Below are 17,888 nucleotides of genomic sequence, written 5' to 3' on the forward strand. Positions count from 1 at the left end.
TTTTAGTGGAACATAGCCACATTTATTGGTTTACTGTCCACGGCTGTTTCACGCTACAGTGGTAGATGTGAGTAGCTACCACAGAGGCCGTGTGGCCTACAAAGCCTAAAATATTTACTCTCTGGACCTTTATGGATGAAGCGTGCTGACCCCGGATATGGAACATGGCCAGTAAGGCTTGAATACAGAAAGAAGTTAATGCAATTAATCAAATCAGCCTCCAGACGAGGAAAGGACTTTATTTTCCCTTTATATGTTTTCTTTCTTTCTTTTTCTTTCTTTTTTTTTTTTTTGAAAAGAAACATCACTGGGCTGGCTAAGGATGAAAGTTCTCCTCCCTGGCACCGATCGGCAAAATTATGATGAAAAGCAAGACTCTAGGACACATAACGGTCCCTAAGATGACTTAGCACCCTTCTATGACGGGAGCTGGGAGGACAGAAGACGAGCGATGTTTCGAAGGAGGATGTTATTAAGTGAATAAATCAACAAGCGAATGAACCACCAGGTCCATTTGTGAAGCACAGGCTGCAGCCTCCGTTGCTTAAAAGCCAGTGTGCGTCACCTTCTTCGTCTGTCCCACAGCCACCCCTCTTCCTGGCCAACCATCTCACGGGGTTGTACGTTTGGTTCCAAGGAGAAAAAAGCAAGAGAGTGTCTCCGGAACCATCTAATTCAGCACCAGTCCCAGTAAGGGAAAATTTCCTGTCGGGGGACGCTCGCTGGCTACCTTCTCACAGTGATGTTCTCAGGTGCATCACTGCTAACAAGTCACTTTACCAGGATTATTTACTCTACACTGACTCGTAGTCTCAAGTAACAGGAAAGGGCAATTTGTCACATTACAACCTGAACCGCAAGATTTCCACTCAATTTCGAGGAAGGCAAATGTGGAATTTCCAGAAATGGGTCAGAATTCTTTTTCTGGTGAAATAGCAAGGCCAAGGCTTGAAAAATACGCCCGTGGAAACGACAATATCAAAGTAGGAGATGCACCACATGGCTGAGATCTTCTCCGCCCTTAAGTTGTCTAAAAAAAAAAAAATAAAAATAATAAAGCCTGCTTTTCTCTACAGCCTACTCCCCAGACACCCTGTTCAAACGTCCTCCTTGGCAGGTTCTTAAAAGGGGAAAACTGCACCTAAAACTTTCTCTGTACCATATTCATATAATTAAATGTCAAGAAAAAAAAAACCCTCAAAATCTAATCATTTATAGATCACCACGAAGAGTGTAACGTGTCAAATGTGTCCCTCGGGGACTTTAGCACGCCGGCCATATATTCTATAAGAGTGCTTCTCTTCCCAGACAAAAAGGAAGCGGGCCCAAAGGGTACGCGCTTAAATTAAAGCAACAAAAAACAAACCGAGACACGTAAAGCATTACATCGATGTGATCAAAACATTTAAATGGATGTGTTCATTTTCTACACAAGCCAGCAATTCGAGTTCGTGCCTCACTCTGCTTACGTCCTAGAATTTATTGTTAATTACGCATCATTTCCGATTCGCTGCGTTTTCCTTCCTAGGTGGTCGGAGGTGTGGGACTCTCAAAATCATTTCAGCCGTGATTCCCGGCGCTTAACTAGCCCGACTCTAATTGTTTCAGTAGACTCCAATTTCCTACATGTAATAAAAGAATTTGCATCACAGATTTTTTTTCTGCACAATACGGCAATTGATTCGATTGTTTTTCTCCCCCTTGATTGAGTGCTCCCAGCAATTCCAGATGCACTGGTCTTCACAAATGAATTGATATCAAGTAATACTCCACAGAAATAAATAGAAACATAGCTCTCCCTGTCTTCATTATTGAGGCCCGTGATCTAGTGCCTTTGATTCTGTCTTATTCATTTCCTCTTATTCCATTTCAGCGATTCTGTTTACTCAATCCTCATACTTGGATTTAATTTAATGCTTCCAATGTAAAAACGGTTATTCGTAATAACCTGGCATTCCTTATGTCCATCTGACAAGACCCGCTTGCTTTCCTTAAAAATTTCTGGAGATCACTAAATACCTCTTGGGAAATCTGACCTCCCAGAAGTGTTCTGCGGCAAAAGCAAGAAGGCGGTTTCAAAAACACGTATGCTTTTTTTTTTTTTTTTGGATTTAGATGATTATTGTTTAAAATTGGAACACGGTCATTCTGATTTAAAGACACAGCTCCCTTTGTCCTGCCGAAGGAAGGGAGGCCAGCTAAAAAAGGCGAGGTCAATTGATAAAGCTAAGTTTAATTTATATTCTTAATAATAATCGAAATAATTCTCCGAAGCGAGACTGCCTAAGCTACTGGGTACTAGCCATTGGGCAATAACACCCCAAGTTAAGAGGCAGGTCTGGTCCCTAGCACTAACTACTGAAAGCAAACGGGAAAGAAGGAACGGGGGGGGGGGTGCGGGGGGAAATAGACGTGCATGAAAAACTCTGTGGGGAGTGACAAAATGCATAGGATTAAATTTCGTAAATTAAATCCCTTGCTGCAAGGCTTAAATGAACCCCCCCCCCAAAAAAAACCAGATCCACCAGCTCAAGAATTATATAATGCATTCTCCAATTATCTCAGAATTTTACATGTATATTTCAAGGAAGTCAACATTTGTCTTATAAATTTCAAATTAAATCTGAAGGAACACTAGAGTGACAAGCGGGCAGAAACACTTCTGTCAACTTCGTGTGTGTGTGTGTGTGTGTGCGTGCGCACACGCACCTAGAATGACAATGGGCAAGCAAACTGGAAAATGACAAAGGTGATACTTGTGTGGGTTTTGACTTGGGTGCAGCTGGCATATGAACTTGTTCGTCTACACGAGAAGATCCGTAGCTAAGCCATCCTCCAAATCAGCATTTATGGCGGGTCACAGAGCGATCACAACCCCTGGGGGTGCTGGCCAAACACCTGACCTGGCCGGTATTCTCACTCGAGCCCGTACTATGCGTGTGATGAGACCTCGTGTTAACCTGGCACTTGTGAACTGCCTCTGCAGCCAGTGTCTGTCAATTTTGGCAATTTTTAGAGTTCCTCCAGGAATTATCTTTTGCTTCTAGTTTTGTCTCTAAAACCATAGCTAACTAACGAGTTTTCACATACAGTCAGTCGATGTAGTGCAGCCTGCAGATTTGGTATTAAATGGTATGTAACTGACGTAAACTGTCAGCAGTCCATGAAGACTCGACGAGGGGGAGAAACACGATTGTGTGGTAAGGATTTTGTATTGGGTGTACGCTCCTCGCTTGCTTTTGCGGAGAAAAAAAAAGAAAGGTATGTTTTTGCGGAGGCCGTGATGGTTTTATTAATGGCTTATCAATGGTTAATTTGGTTTCTCAATATGGCAAACCCAGTATGAACAAAAAGCGTGCACTAGATGAAGTCATCTATGCTCGGAGAAACGTTGCTATAAACTCCGAGAGACTTCCTCACAACAACGCTGTTACGTTATCATGCCCCCCTGAACTTCATCTCCAGTCGTCACGGAAATGAATCTTTTACTTTTATCTCCATTCCTCAAGCTTCATAAATACTCCTGATGGCTGTTTGGTCCTCCTATAAATTAAAAATATATACGAGACCAGGCACGGCTTTTGTTTGTTTGTTTTGTTGGTGAGGGCGGGTAGGTTTCATGCAGGGATTGAATCAAACTACCAATTTTAAAATCAAAATGCTCCGTACCTAATGCCACTGAGTGACGCGGTGAAGAACGGCTGCAATGGCACATTTCACGCGGTGCCTATTTTATCTCAACTTGGAAATTTACTTCAAAAATGAAACTGCTCCGTTTAGGGTACGTCGTCTATTAAAGTACCCTTTACAGAAGCAGTTCCATAGAAATTATAAACAGGCAGCCTGTAGCCAAGCCTGCTGTCAGCCAGAGAGTCCAACCGACACATCCATAAGCACAACAGAGTTGTGCTCTCGCCCTGGAAAATCACTACTGCTTAGCGAGTGTCGGTGGACCCAGGGCCACGGGAGATAACCTGAGCGTGAAGGCTGGTGATACGAGAGCCACCGCAGGTGTAGAATGGGGTATCCTTCGGGGGAGCCTGTAAGTTTGGGTGAGGGAGACAGGTGAACGCATCTCACCGCATTGTAATTTAACGGTGGCTGAGCTGACGCCATGGGGTCTCACGCCTGACATCAGTTTCCATCTAGCAAAAGACAGATTAATTTTAGCTCCCGTTTTCTGCCATTTTCTTACCGCAGAACACTTGTTTCTCTCGAAAAGCCCTTCCCTGTGTCAACATCGTGATGACATTCCCCTTAAGGGGACAAGACCTTTCCCGGTTCCCCTCCGTTCCCCTCCGCCCCTTTCCATCAGCACTAGGCGACAGAGCTGACGTCTCCTCTCTGAAGCTCCAACTGTCAAGGGTTATTACGTGTCACAGTCAGGAAAGAACAATCACATTCAATAAGAACATCAGAAAATGTCCCAAATCACTACGGCATCAGCGGAACCCCAGCATATTTAGTACGTGTGCCCCTCCGGTTCGTCCTCGGCATGAGCAGAAAACAACGCGTTTCGTGTCCCCGCACTATTACATGCAGAACGTGGGACCTAAGTTATGACTCATTCGATTAATGAAAAAGACAAAAAGACCGTTTCCCCCATCCAGCTACCCAGGGTGACAAACTGCGGGCATCCTTCTGGGAAATCCCACATGGGGCAGGAAGATCTGGAACACGAATGGGCAGAAGAAAGGCTGCTCTATGAATTTAACCTCAGCCTGGAGGACAAAAAAACCAAAAAAAAACCAAAAAACAAACCCACCCGAAAGCAAGACCATGCCAGAGGGATTGTTTCGGAACTATTGTACAAGAGACCCAAAACCGGGCTACCCCTCTCCAAGCACCCCCAGTGAAAAGCTTGAAACCGGCTATTGTCGGAGCGCTGGGTACCTTTTCTCTCTTGGCTTTGTTCAGTATTTTCCTCGGCTGCAGTTTCCATGGCTGGCTTCATACCATCCACCAAAAATGCTTTTCCCCGCTCCCCCGACACACACTCTTCCCCTCCTCTTCCTTTTCTCCTGGACTCCCCCTCCGCCTCTTATTTACACCGCGTGATTGAGAGGCTCTGTTCTCACTACAGTGGATTACAGTCCCTTCCAAGATGCAACGGACGCGTCAGCGGCAGCTTCCCTCTGCCTACTGGTCCAGAGCCACAGCTGCCAAGGAGCCGGCGGCCACACGTCAGCGAGGATCCCAGTTATAACGCGGCCGTCCCGCGCCCCGGCCCGTCCCACTGCGGCTCCCGGGGGGGACAGCCGCGCCCCCGCCCCCCGCCCGCGCCCCCCAGCCGCCGGCCAACTGCGCCTGCTGAATGCTAATCAGCTCTCCCAGGGCAGAAGAACACGTTTGTGACATCAGAGGACGGGATGCGGAGGAGAAGGGAGAGAGCCCCCTCCCACCATGTGACTCAGCGGGGGTCGGGACGTGTGCTCTCTTGGGAGAACGCGGGCCTCCCACCGCAAAGTCCTTCCTGGGGGCGGGGGGCGGGGGGGGGACCCCTTTATGGGGCATCACAGTTTGAGTCAAGTTCATTTACCCCGACCCCGGCAGAATACACTCAGAGGACTAGCCCATGGTCTCTATTTTACTTGCTTTCTTTCCTATTTGTCTTCCATGCAGTCTCTAGCTAGCTAGCTAGATTTGCAAAATATATATAATAATATTAATATATGATACAATTATGTGTTACATATATTACAGTATATATATATATTATATATATATATATATTAAAGACAGAAAAATACATCAGAGGGAAGAAAACCAGAAATGTGGATTTGACAATAGCTGTATGCAATTTGGCATTAGAATTCTAATCTGTTCTCTGTCCGTAACTAACATACGAGGCAGTAAGAGACACGTTAGCTCAAGCCCAATTCATAACAAGGTTTCCTTCCCTCCATATTTAAAAGCCTAACATGCTACAAGCCTATCTGGCTGACATTCTGGTGGCTTCTTGGAATGAAAATGGAAATACAATGGTTTTTCTTACTGGACGTGATTATTTCTACATAGAGCTGTATTCATTAGAACCTCTCCCTCAAAGTCAAAAGGGTGTTTTCAAGAGCATTCTAAATGTTCGGCATAAAGGCTATTATTGTGCCAATAATGACTGACTGCCGGTTTCACAAGCCTTCTTACGTACCCAGATACTATGGGACCACAGTTCTCAGCCCATCCAAGCATATAAAAGCCTTTATCACGGTCATAAGCCCTATGTTTCCAAGCATCGCTGGTTTCTGTACCATGATTTAAACATTTGATTGACCCACTTACGTTCACCGTCTCTATTAAAGATCTTTCTAGAAGCTCAAGTCAACTAGAGGGATGAATACTGAAAACCACAGGGTGAAGGCTTCCCTGACCGAGAAGAGCCTGCCAGTTGGTCGGGTTGAGCACCCACCTTAGAAGCAAACTTAAAGCCAAGTCAGACGCCATTGTCTCCGGAAAAAAAAAAAAAAAAAATCTCTTCCCAGGTTTGATGCTTTGTCGCTCAATACATAAGAAAAAAACGTGTAAGATCCTGAATGGAAACCCTCCCACACCCTGATCTTTCAATGCCTTAGTTTTAGATAATCCCCAAAGCCTTCTACATTCAAAACCCCTGGCCCCCCCCCCCCGGTGAGCCAGAAAAGATGTTGAAAACCAGTTTGGCCTGTTCCAACATTTTCTTTTAATTTTACTTCTCATTTTTCACTGTTAACCATCCTCCTAGAAGTCCACACCCACAATCAACAATGCCTTTAAATTATGGCCCCAGACAATTTTATTGTCTCATGGCGAGAGAAGTGAGAAGCACGGCAGCCTACAATTTCAGACCTTCAAAAAGAGGTTCATTTGCGATGCAACTGCCTCCGTGGGAAAACGTGATGATCCGTCCGAACAGGACAGTCTTAGACATTTTTGCAAAGACTACTTATGTGCACTCAGACCAAATGATGGAAACTTTTGTGACAGGCCTGTTCTCCCTTGGCAGTTGGAGAACGAAAACCAAAACAAATGTCAATTCAGCACCAGAGCGGACGGTCGTAATTAGCTCTGGTGTTGGTTTTATTTAAAAATTATCTAGTGAAACCATTCAATTAGAGAACTGGCAGAATAGAATACTTTTTTGACTATTACTTAAGAATATTATTTTTAGGGGCGCCTGGGTGGCTCAGTCCGTTGAGCGTCTGACTTCGGCTCAGGTCGTGATCGCACGGTTCGTGGGTTCGAGCCCCGTGTCGGGCTCTGCGCTGACAGCTCGGGGCCTGGAGCCTGCCTCGGATTCTGTGTCTTTCTCTCTCTCTCTCTGCCCTCCCCTACTCGCATGTGCTCTCTCTCTCTCAAAAATAAACAAACATAAAAAAAAGAATATTATTTTCAAATGTTGTTAAAGTAGGAAGGCAGAATATGGAAGATGCTCTGCATTAAATACGGAAGACTTTTTAAATTTAAGTACAACTCTGGTTCTGTATCATAGTCCTAGAAAACAAAACCATCGGACAAAATAGTCACAAATTCTCCAGCTGACACCTCCGTCTACTTTCACCTTGAAAAACTATATGCAAATGAGAAATGCCCCATTTCTGCCTTATTCACAACTTCACCGCTTCCTTTTCGTCAGGCTGATGACGTAGGACGATTCTAGAAGTTACCTTTGTAACTTTATATGAAGCCTCAAAATCTCACTGAGGTCTATGAAAAACCATTGGAACAATGGAAAAAAACCATTGGAACAACTGGAAAAAAAAAACGGCATAGAAAAATGATGAACAGCAAGAGAGAAGAGCATACATTTCTAACATTTCTGAGACAATTGTAGCCGGTTCGGCGAGCACCTTCTACGCGCTCACCTCTGCGGGGAGCACAGACTTTGCAGGAGACGGTGCCGGTCTCCAGGTAACCCGCAGACTAAGGGGCCACAGTGAACCCTCGTAACCAGGCGATCCCCCGCAAGCCCTCCAGGATCACAACACGGAAGATGAGAGGCGGGAAAGAGAAGTTGGGGAAAGCTGTGCGCGGGGCTGAGCTACTCCTGCCCTTTGGATGGGAAGTGCCAGGTAGGGGAGGGTAGGGAAGCGTGGAGAAGGGAAAGAGAGTGGGAAAGGGCAGGGCAGGGTAGAGAAAGGGAAAGTAGAACAGGGAAGGGGAGGGCATCCCAGGAAAACCTGGAAAGCACACAAAAAGGAAAAGGGATGGCCCATGTGGGGGGGGGGGGAGGGGGAGCTGATTTTTCTGACTGAGGGTCCAGAGCACAGGGTGTGTGTGTGTGTGTGTGTGTGTGTGTTGGGGGTGGTGAGGGGCGGGAGGGAGAGGAAGGGACGGGGCTGGGGATCAGGGGGGTTGAACAGACCACCTTGCTAATCCTGGAGGCAGCGGGTGGGGAGGGAAGGCTTGCAAACAGAGGTCATCGGTGCTTTACAAAGGTCACGGGGTCCGTGACGTAAAAGACAGAGGGCCAGGGTGGGGCCGGCAAACTAATGAGGAATCTCCCAGCAAGAGATCGGAGGGTCCAAACTATGGCCAGGGGAGGAGGGGAGGATCCTGAGGACATCTCCCTGGATACTTAACGCCTCCGGGGGATGGAAAAGGAGAAGAGGAGTGTGCAGTCTCCAGCCTGGATGAACGAAGAGATGGTCGCGGGATGAGCCAAAATGGGGAGACCCAACAAGGAGGAGGAAGACGTCTGGCAAGGAGACGAGCCCGGATGGTTTGGGGTACGCGGGGACACCCTGGGGGAGCTGTCCGGAAACATGGCTCCAAAGGAGAGGGGCTGACCAGAGACTTGGGAGTACAAGGCCACAGCTCTGCTCAAATGCCACCTTCTCGGGGACTGTCCCTGACTTTCTTGTGAGAGTAACCCTGACGGGCCCAGTCCCCTTACCTGGGTTAGATGTTCATGACCCAACACCGATCCATCCAGGCATTTCCCTGCGGACTGTCTTCCCCCTACCAGAGAAGCCCCGCACGGACAACTGTTGTCTGTTTTGCTCTCTGCTGTGTACTACCAGCTCCTAGAACGGTCCCCGGCACGCAGGAGGCCCTCAACCTGTAAATGAATGGTGAACAAGGGGCCAGGGAGGACACAGACCAGACGTACTCGGAGATCAGACTTTAAGGGGCGCAGTCTCTTAAAAATAAAGGGACAGGGAAAACTTTAAAGGGAGGGTGAAAGAGGCTAAGGAGGAAAAATAAGAGCTGGGGAACCAGGCCAAAGCAGAATTCGAGCAGAAGACGCTCCACGGGGGCCTAACGTGAGCGTCGCGGGTCGTCCAACACGGTAGAAGGAACAAAGAGGGGGAGGGCTGACAAGCGGAAAGTAACCTTTACTACCAAGTCGTCGCTGGAACTCCCTCAAGAAGAGTTCTGGGTGAAGGATGGTGTGGGAGCAAGACACCTCGGGCGCCTCCACCATCGTCCCTCCCAATAGGACCCCCCTCTGCCTCTCTGTCTTGGGCCAGCTTCCGGCTGGTCAAGAGAATTTTGACTGTTCGTCTGCGATCCGTGCCAGGAATATCTTCCCGGCCTTTATTTTGTTACTGACGACTCTGGCCGCCAGTTCCGCTGCGTGTGTGTACGTGTGGGGTTCCCCACACCAGCAAGCAGCTCCCCGACACCAACAGGAGGTCTTACGAGTCAGCTCGTTTCTGACACTGTGTGCCCAGGGCGTGGCATCAGGTCACCTGTGCCTCTGACTGACCAGCTATAGACCAGAGGTTCCAATGACCCCCTTTCCTTCTCGGGTTCAACGGATTCCCTAGACCAGCTTACGGAACGCAGAAGAACGTTTTGCCTATTAGATTACAGGTTTACCGTAAGTGATATTAAAGGATATGAATCAACAGCTGGATGGAAAGACGCACAGGACAAGGTATGGGGAAAGGTCCGCAGCTTCTGAGCCCTCTCCCAGCAGGTGACTGTCCCCAAATCTGCAGGTGCTCACCCACCCAGAAGCTCTCTGAACCCAGTCCTTCTGGGGTTTTATGGAGGCTTCGTTACAGAGGCACGATGATTACGTCATTGGCCAGGGGTACAGATGGGGGTGGGGGTGGGGACGAGGCTGGAACTGAAAGTTCCAACCCGGTCCTCACTTGGTTGGCTCCGCTGGTGACCGGCCCCCAACCTTAGCTTCCAAAAGTCACCGCATTCACCTAAAACAAAAAAGGCACCTATACGGCTCTCCGTTACAGGAAATTCCAAGGGTTTTGGAAGCTCTGTGCCAGAAATGAAGACCGAATACACATGTCTTCCAATAAATCACAATTACCCAGTCTCCTGCTAAATTTGCCTTACGTGTCTCACATGCCCGTGATCCACGTAACTGATGAAAGAGATGAATGTGACAAGACCACAGTGAGAGAGACTTGTACAGGCCACTATGGACATCATCCTGGTCACCTGACTGGCTCGTGGGTTCATTCACTCCTTCGTCCATTCAACCGAGGTCCATTAAGCACCTATCGCATGCCAGACATCGAGTCTCTGTTCCACGTTACGTGACCGTGACTGTCCAGTCGACTGGGAACTCATCAAGAATGGGATGAACCCACGGGAATGACACTCACCCTAGTCACAAGGCTATCAATCAAGTCACACTTTTCTGAAACCACATTACAGATTTCTTCTCTTCAGAAGGACTCCTCGCTGGGAGTCATTCAATCATCGAGAAGGAGGTTTCCATATTTATTCCAGCTACTAATTCCTCTGAAATTTTTACATCTCAACCCACAGTTTTTTCCCCTTCCAAGCCCAGCCTCTCAGTACCCAAGACAGAACCTCCTTCATTTCCTTTCCACTTACCTCTTTTTCCATTCTCGTCACTGACGGGTTTCTTTATAGATCATCTCTCTTCTCCCGGTGACGGATGCTCCCTCCTTTCCAATGAGCCGGCATGCCTCCCTGACTCCCCGAGCCCCTTCTTGTCACTAAGACAGCACTTGTGGAAGCCCTCCTGCTGACCCCCTCCAACCAAGGCAAGCAACTCACAGCCAGTGAGTTTCCCGGAGACCTGTTCTTTCCACAGTTTCCGGGGCCTAGAAGGCCTTCACATGCCCAGGCATAATCCTTGCTGTGCCCCGCAAAGGAAATCGGTCCCCAGAGTGGCACCCCCAGAACCACAGATAGCCCCACTTGACGTTCTAGTGTGCCTGAATGAATTTGAAATACACTGTGTTTTTAAAGAAATTTTTGTTAAGTGACTCCTATTTTCGCATTATATTCCCCATGATATAATTAAAGATGTGTCCTAGAAGCAGATATCAGAGGCGGGGAGGGAAAAGATTACCAGTACTGCAAGAATTCTTAAAGCTTACATTTAAAGCGGAAAAGATACTTTGTTTAAGAGAGAAACAGCACAAGCCGGGGAGCGAGACAGAAGGAGAGACACAGAGGAAGAGAGAGAAAATCTTAACCGGGCTACACGCTCAATGCGGAGCCCGACACGAAGCTTGATCTCACGACCCTGGGATCACGGCCTGAGCTAAAATCAAGAGTCAGACGCTCAGCCAACTGAGCCAGCCAGGTGCCCCAAGATACTTTTTACGTAAAGAAGCAATCGTACTTCTGTGCTGGGTTCAAAATGTAGCATAAATTAAACACCACAACGACTAGAAAGAGACAGCCAGAAATGGAGAATTCGATGGTTTAGAATTGGATCTTTTCCATAACTGGACCTTCCCTAAGCTTTATCCATTTGGCAAAGCTCCTGCCTGCCTTTACCGGAATGAAATTTCTCATTTCACATCCGGCGTGGGTTTTTAATGCCTTTGGATTTCTTATTCTTTTTCTCTTTCCTGATTTCTTCAGTCCCTCCTCTATACTCGTCATCCTTTCCTTTACAGGACATGACACCCCGGAAAGCTAAGAGCTACAGTGACAAGTCAGACTGGATGACTCACACCCAATACTCTGACAAAGCTCCGATGAGTACAGGCCGTCCTCACGGGGGTTTCTCTCGCACGCGGACACCGGGGACGACGGGGGAGCACCCAGGAGCCCCCGTGAGCCCGATCCCTTCCCGGTGTCGTCTCGTCAGCTGTGTGACGACCGGCAGTGTCCTCGCAAAGCCGCCAGAGCCTCCATAGCAGTGATCGGGGAGTTTGGCCAACGCCGCCAACCACCTCCTGGCGGGCAAAGTCACCCCCGCTTGAGAACCGCCGCCTTGAGTCCACCTTTTCTTCCCTACGCTTGCTTGGGCTCTTGTGACGTCCCGTCGGCCAGGGGCTTCGTACCAGAACCACGTGGGGAACTCTGCAAACACCCGCGCGGGGGCCCCACCCCCACGGACCCGGGTCTGACCGTCAGAGCACGTGTGCGGTTGGCACGAGAGCCTGAAAATCCCCCCGGGTAATCCCGACGCGGGGCCAGCCGCCGTAGGTCACGGGGCCACACACGACGTGCGCCACGGTGATGGCGACCGAGCAGAGGCATCTGAGGAAAATTCTACAAAAGGATGCCATCCGTTTGATGGATGCCCAGGATGTGGTCAGGGCGGCCACGCCGGACCGGGGAACCGGTGAGGCAGAAATGAGAAAGCGGGCATCACGGCGGGGGAGAGGGGGTTCAGCGTTGACCCCGAGGCTCAGCTCTGACCCCTCGAAGGACGGTGAGTGCGGAAAGGAACGCACGGGGAGGTCAGGGTCCGTATTGGGTTCCTACGGCTGCTATGTCCAAGTGCCTCAACGTGGCGGGCTTTCGGCCACAGGAATTACTCCCTCACGGTCCCGGGAGGCTAGAAGGCCAAAATCAAAGCGTCAGTAGGGCCACGCTCTCTCCGAAGCCTCTTAGGGGAGCACGCGTCCTGGCCTCTTCTTGCCGCTGCTGGTTCTCGGCAGACACATCGTTCGGACCTCCGCCTTCGTCGTCATGTGGCCTTCCCCCCGTGCGTGCGTCTCTTCTTGTAAGGCCACCTGTCCCACTGGACTAGGGCCCACCCTCACCGAGCATGGCCGCATCTTGACACGATTCCATGTACAAAGACCCTCTTTCCAAATCGGGGCCGACTCTCAGGTCCCAGAAGTCAGGGCTTCAAGGTCTTTTTCTGGGGGGACATAACTGGGAGATGGTCCCGAGGGGCCTGCCAATTTGGGGTGGGGGTGGGGGTCTGGGGGAAGCACTACTCCCAGGGGACGCAGAAGAGGCTGGAGGAGATCCCAGGCAGGGCGCCGTCACAGAGAAGGAGGGAGGTTTGTGACGGAAGAGGGGGTCCGCGGTCAAGGCCGCGGGAAGGGGCAGACGCGGCCAAGGGCGCTGACACGGAAAATTCCCGTTTCCTTACCAGCGTCAACAGGACGATCAGAACGGAAACCGGCTTAGAGAGGGGCACCGAAGGTCCGGGATGCCAAGAGGAGAAGCAAGGGCAGTCTGCTTTCTGATCGTGCTGGGAAGGTGGCAGAAAAATGCAGGCAGGTTAAGGGGGAAGGAACGCAGTAGGGAGGCGAGTCCCAAAACGTCTGGTGCAGACAAGGCCGCGGCGGGGGGGGGGGGGGGGGGGGTGGCGACAAGATTGCAGGTGTCCGCGGAGGCGGATCACAGAGGACTGGAGGTCCCAGGAAAGGCAGGGGCAGCTGTGGGCGGGAGGATGGGACACTTGGCCTTCGGAGTGAGAGTCAGGGAGCGGGAAACGGAGGGAAAAGAAAAAGATTGTCCAAGATGGAAGGAATTCCAACTTGGTAGAGGTGGCGGGGATGGGGAGGTTCAAAGGGACTGTGCGGGGCCGTCTGGGGCGGGGTTGGGGGGGGCGGATCAGTCGGTTAAACGTCCGACTCTCGATTTCAGCTCAGGTCATGATCTCACGGTTTGTGAGTTCGAGACCTGTGTCGGGCCCTGCTCTGAAAGCATAGAACCTTCTTGGGATTCTCTCTCCCTCCCTCCCTCCCTCCCTCTCTGTCCCTCCCCCACTCACTCTCTCTCTTGCTCTTTAAAAAAAAAAAAAAAAAAAGGAGCTGTGCATAACGGCAAAGGGTACATTTATTACTGGATTTAGTCCAGTCACAGCCCTAAGAGGGACGTAACAACAGCCCCATTTTAGGGGTGACGTAACAGAAGGTAGGACCGTCTCGGTCTCAGGCAGTTAGCCCTCAGTCCAGATTGCTTGGGGACTCAAGCGGGGCTGAGTCTTCAGGGGATCCGAGGCCCCAGGGAACCCCGAGGGATCAGAGGGCGGAGGCAGCGTGAGGCAGAGAGGCGGTCCCCTTGCTGTGAGTCTCATCGCACTGGAGGGAAGCGGACCCCTGCGTGATGGAGCCACACCTAAAGCCCGAGCGGCAGCAAGGACCAGATGACAAGGGGGCTTTGATTAAAAAAGCCAGTTTGCCCCTTCCTCCTATATACACAAGGCACACAGAGCTGATGCACTGATAACGTGCTTCCTGACTCATTAGCGCCTCCCCGGGGAGCTCAGATCCCTGGCTAAGAGTGACGCATCATCAGTGAACCCCCCCCCAGCACGGCTCCCAATCATCTCACCCCCCACCTGCACGCCAGCTCACACGAGCAAGGGCAGGCCTCCCAAACCCCAGTGAGGTGGATCCTCTTCGAGTCCTCGGGAACCCGGCTCCTCCTCGGTTGGCCAGGCACAGCCTGGCCTCCTTCGGCCCCCGCACGGCAACTCACTACACGGGACACACCCAGCCTTGACCCGCCTCCCGCACGGCTGGGAGACTACGGCCTGTGCCGACCCAGCCCGACCCGACCCCTCCGTGTGGTACCCCACCGGAGGCCGGTCTCCTTCTCTTCGGCCTGTTTTGCTGCAGGAAGCCAGACATTTTCAAAGGCAAGGTCAACTCACGAGACGCTTGGGCTAGGAAAATTCTCACCGCCGAAGTGGCCGAGTTACGGGACGAGCCTGGCAGGGTGCAGATAAAGAGGATGGGACCCTTTTCAACTCTGAGAAGTCCAGGTGAGCGAAGGGGGCCTCGTTCTCGCCTAGATGCAGAGTCCCTACCACCTTCCCCTAAAATGCAGTCTGCGGGTAGACGGACGGGTTTCTAATAGGCCGCTTGATAAAGGCGCTCGATTGATCCGGCGGGTGCACACACTCCCCCCACGGGCCCCTCACGGAACTGGACCCCTCCAAGCCCATCCTCAACAGCGCGTACTTCGTACTGGTCTGAGCAGAGAGCATCACCAGTCCGGGGGGCCGGTTGTATTTTCCCATTCTTTGTTCAAGCCCCTCCGTAGCTATCACCGGGTCATGACGAAAAAGCGCCACGGGCCAGCTACTGGGGACACGCGACCGGGTCCCTTCAGGAGCTGTCTCCACGGGCTACGGTGCAGCGTCCTGAGGGCCCACTGCGTCCCCACGAGATGGGACGGTAGCTGAGGAGGGGCGGAGAGAGGCCGGCACTCGGGACCTGAGGGGCCCCACGTACCAACACGGCCACGGGAACTCTGACCCACCGTCTCTCACCTCTGCCTTCCCTTCGGAGGCAAGAGGTGGGCGAAACCATCCCCCTGGCGTGGATGGAGAAACCAAGACCCGAGGCAGCCCAAAGGGACTTGGCCGAGGTCCCACAGCCGGTCGGAGGCCGGGCTGAGCCTTGACTCAGGCCACCGGATGCCACAGGTGGGAAGTGAGGCGTCAGAGACAACCGTCAAAGTTCCACAAGGGCCCGGCTGACTAGGCGATCAGCGGCCATCGGCTGCTCAGCCCAGGGAATCCAGACTTGCTCAGAAAGGCTCTTGTGCGACTAGCTACATTCTCCCAAACACGGTGGTCCCGAGCTCCCCGCCTGCCCCTCCTGCACCTCTGGTGAAACACAGGGCGGCGTAGCTCCCCAGTGAGTGGGGGGCCCATGCCTGTATCCTCGCCCACCACCCCTCGCTGCCCAGCTCTGCCATCTACCAGCCTCGTGAAGCCACGTGACCTTCCTGAGCCTCGGCTGTGCCAGCTGATAAATGGGCTCGCGGAGAACTTCCTTCATCAGGCTCCAACAGACTGTTGTACAGAGAGGGCCTCAGAACAGTACTTCCTACGTGATACTTGCGAAGCGCAATTATTTCTCTTAAGTCCTTATGCTCCCACCACCACCCGACAGGTCCAAGGTGGAGGCAGAGGGAGTAAGGAAGAGCTGGTGATTCTACATCCTTCCAGATCTTTCCCTGGGGCTAAGATGAATAAGATGTGTCTCCAAGGGCCCTCTTTAACGAATTGTCAAAATTGGTTTCTGCAATCTGGAGGATGTTGCCCACACCTGGGTACTCAGAACCAAATTAGATTTGCCTCTGGTTTTTATTGAAAGAAAGAAAAGAAAGAAAGAAAAAGAAAGGAAAAGGAAAAGGAAAAGGAAAAGGAAAAGGAAAAGGAAAAGGAAAAGGAAAAGGAAAAGGAAAAGGAAAAGGAAAAGGAAAAGGAAAAGGAAAAGGGAAAAGGAAAAGGAAAAGGAAGGGAAGGAAAAGAAAGAGAAAAGGAAAAAAGGCAGAGAGCCCTGCCCTCGAGCCTCAAGCTTGGTTTCATGCTCTGATGTCACGGTCTTCGAATTCCTAGTCATGTGATCTTTAAATCTGTATTTTGCACGTGAGGCCTTATCAGGCACAGAATTCCACGAGGCCCACAAGGCACGTTCAGTTCAGTGAGATTCAGAGTCAGTGCAAGGGAAGCGTGCTGCATTTACCACTAAGCACTGGCCCCGTCACTTGCCATCATGGGGACTCGGTCCGCTCACATCTGAGCCTCTGCCGCCTCATCTGTCAGAGGCAGGACAAGAGGCGGGAAATAACCATCCCCAGCAGGCCACACGTAAAAGAACTTTGTGTGTAAGGAGGGCCACCAATGAAGAGTGAATTTTAGCAATCGCATTGAAATCTACTAATAGTTGACATCATTAAATCGCACGCAGTGTCTTCATATTGGAGAATATACAGATTCAGTACGTCTCCAGAGAAAGGGCAAAATCTGAGTACTGACCTCTGTATAGCTGTCTTGTTTTTTTTTTCTTTGGAGAGCGCGCGCGCACACGAGCCTGGGAGAGGGACAGAGGGGGAGAGAGAGAATCTTAAAGCAGGCTCCGTGCTCAGCGAGGAGTCCGACTCGGGACTCGATGCCATGACTCTGGGATCATGACCTGAGCCTAAATCAAGAGTCGGATGCTCAACCAACCGGCTGAGCCACCCGGGTGCCCCTGGATAGTTTCTTGACCTCAGGAATGGACACGGGACACAGGACACGGGGCCAACGAGCTACTAGGTAAATATGAAAGCTGACGATTTTGTTCAAGAATGTCAAATTGCGTCTCTGGGTCCCAACAGTGTATGGCAGGACCGCGAAAGCCAGAGATAATCACTGTGAATGAAGCCAGAGAGATGCCGAGAGCATGAACGTTTTATGAAGCCATTTTATTCAAGCTCTTCTCCATCTTCAACACCGCCTGTTCGGCCAGCCCTCCCTGTGTCACCTACCGGTTTGCCAGAGCCCGTTATCTTGTGAGCGGACACCCAGCACTTCCAACACTCCACAGAAGCCGTCGAGACACGCACTGGTGGACAAGTGCCCGCTCACAGGACCCGTGACTTTACACGGGGCAGGCAGGCAGGCACGGTTTCTCCTACATTCTACGTGAATAATTTCTACAGCAGCGGCATGACGTATTGCTAAAAACAATTTTTTTTTTTTTTTTTAAAAGATCACCGGATCAGTGAGTGCCATCGTTCGCACTGACCCCGCAGGCCGTGTGATAAAACCCTTCCCCCGTTTAGGGGATTCAGATGGTGTCGCGATGTCGGCAACACGCGGGTGCTCATTAAAACGCGTTCCTTCTAGGTTCTCCATCAGCCAACGACTTGAGGTCACTTAATCATGTACTCGAGTGGGATCAGAATGGGCTCAGGTGACTTCAAAGGGGGCACCAAATGATGGGTGTCGATACAGAGAGGAAGGTACCAAGTACCAGGCCGCCCATGCCACG

At 50.8% G+C, this 17,888-nt stretch overlaps 1 protein-coding gene across 7 annotated transcripts in view; it reads right to left on the reverse strand.

The window, feature by feature from the left end:
* The window catches only part of GPM6B (glycoprotein M6B), a 149,836-nt gene that overhangs the window by 35,087 nt on the left and 96,861 nt on the right, over nucleotides 1-17,888 (reverse strand). Inside the window, exon 1 of one of the 7 annotated variants that reach the window (XM_004000281.5) lies at nucleotides 4,894-5,181. The exons of 3 other annotated variants lie outside the window; for them this stretch is intronic. In XM_004000281.5, coding sequence (XP_004000330.1) covers nucleotides 4,894-4,954 — 61 coding nt within the window. In that variant the 5' untranslated portion in view covers nucleotides 4,955-5,181. Of the gene's footprint in view, nucleotides 1-4,893; nucleotides 5,182-17,888 lie in introns of those variants that run through there. 3 more of the 7 variants (XM_011291609.4, XM_004000280.6, XM_004000279.6) reach the window with 3 other exon arrangements.

Source organism: Felis catus, chromosome X (genome assembly GCF_018350175.1).
Source record: "Felis catus isolate Fca126 chromosome X, F.catus_Fca126_mat1.0, whole genome shotgun sequence".
NCBI lineage: Eukaryota > Metazoa > Chordata > Mammalia > Carnivora > Felidae > Felis > Felis catus.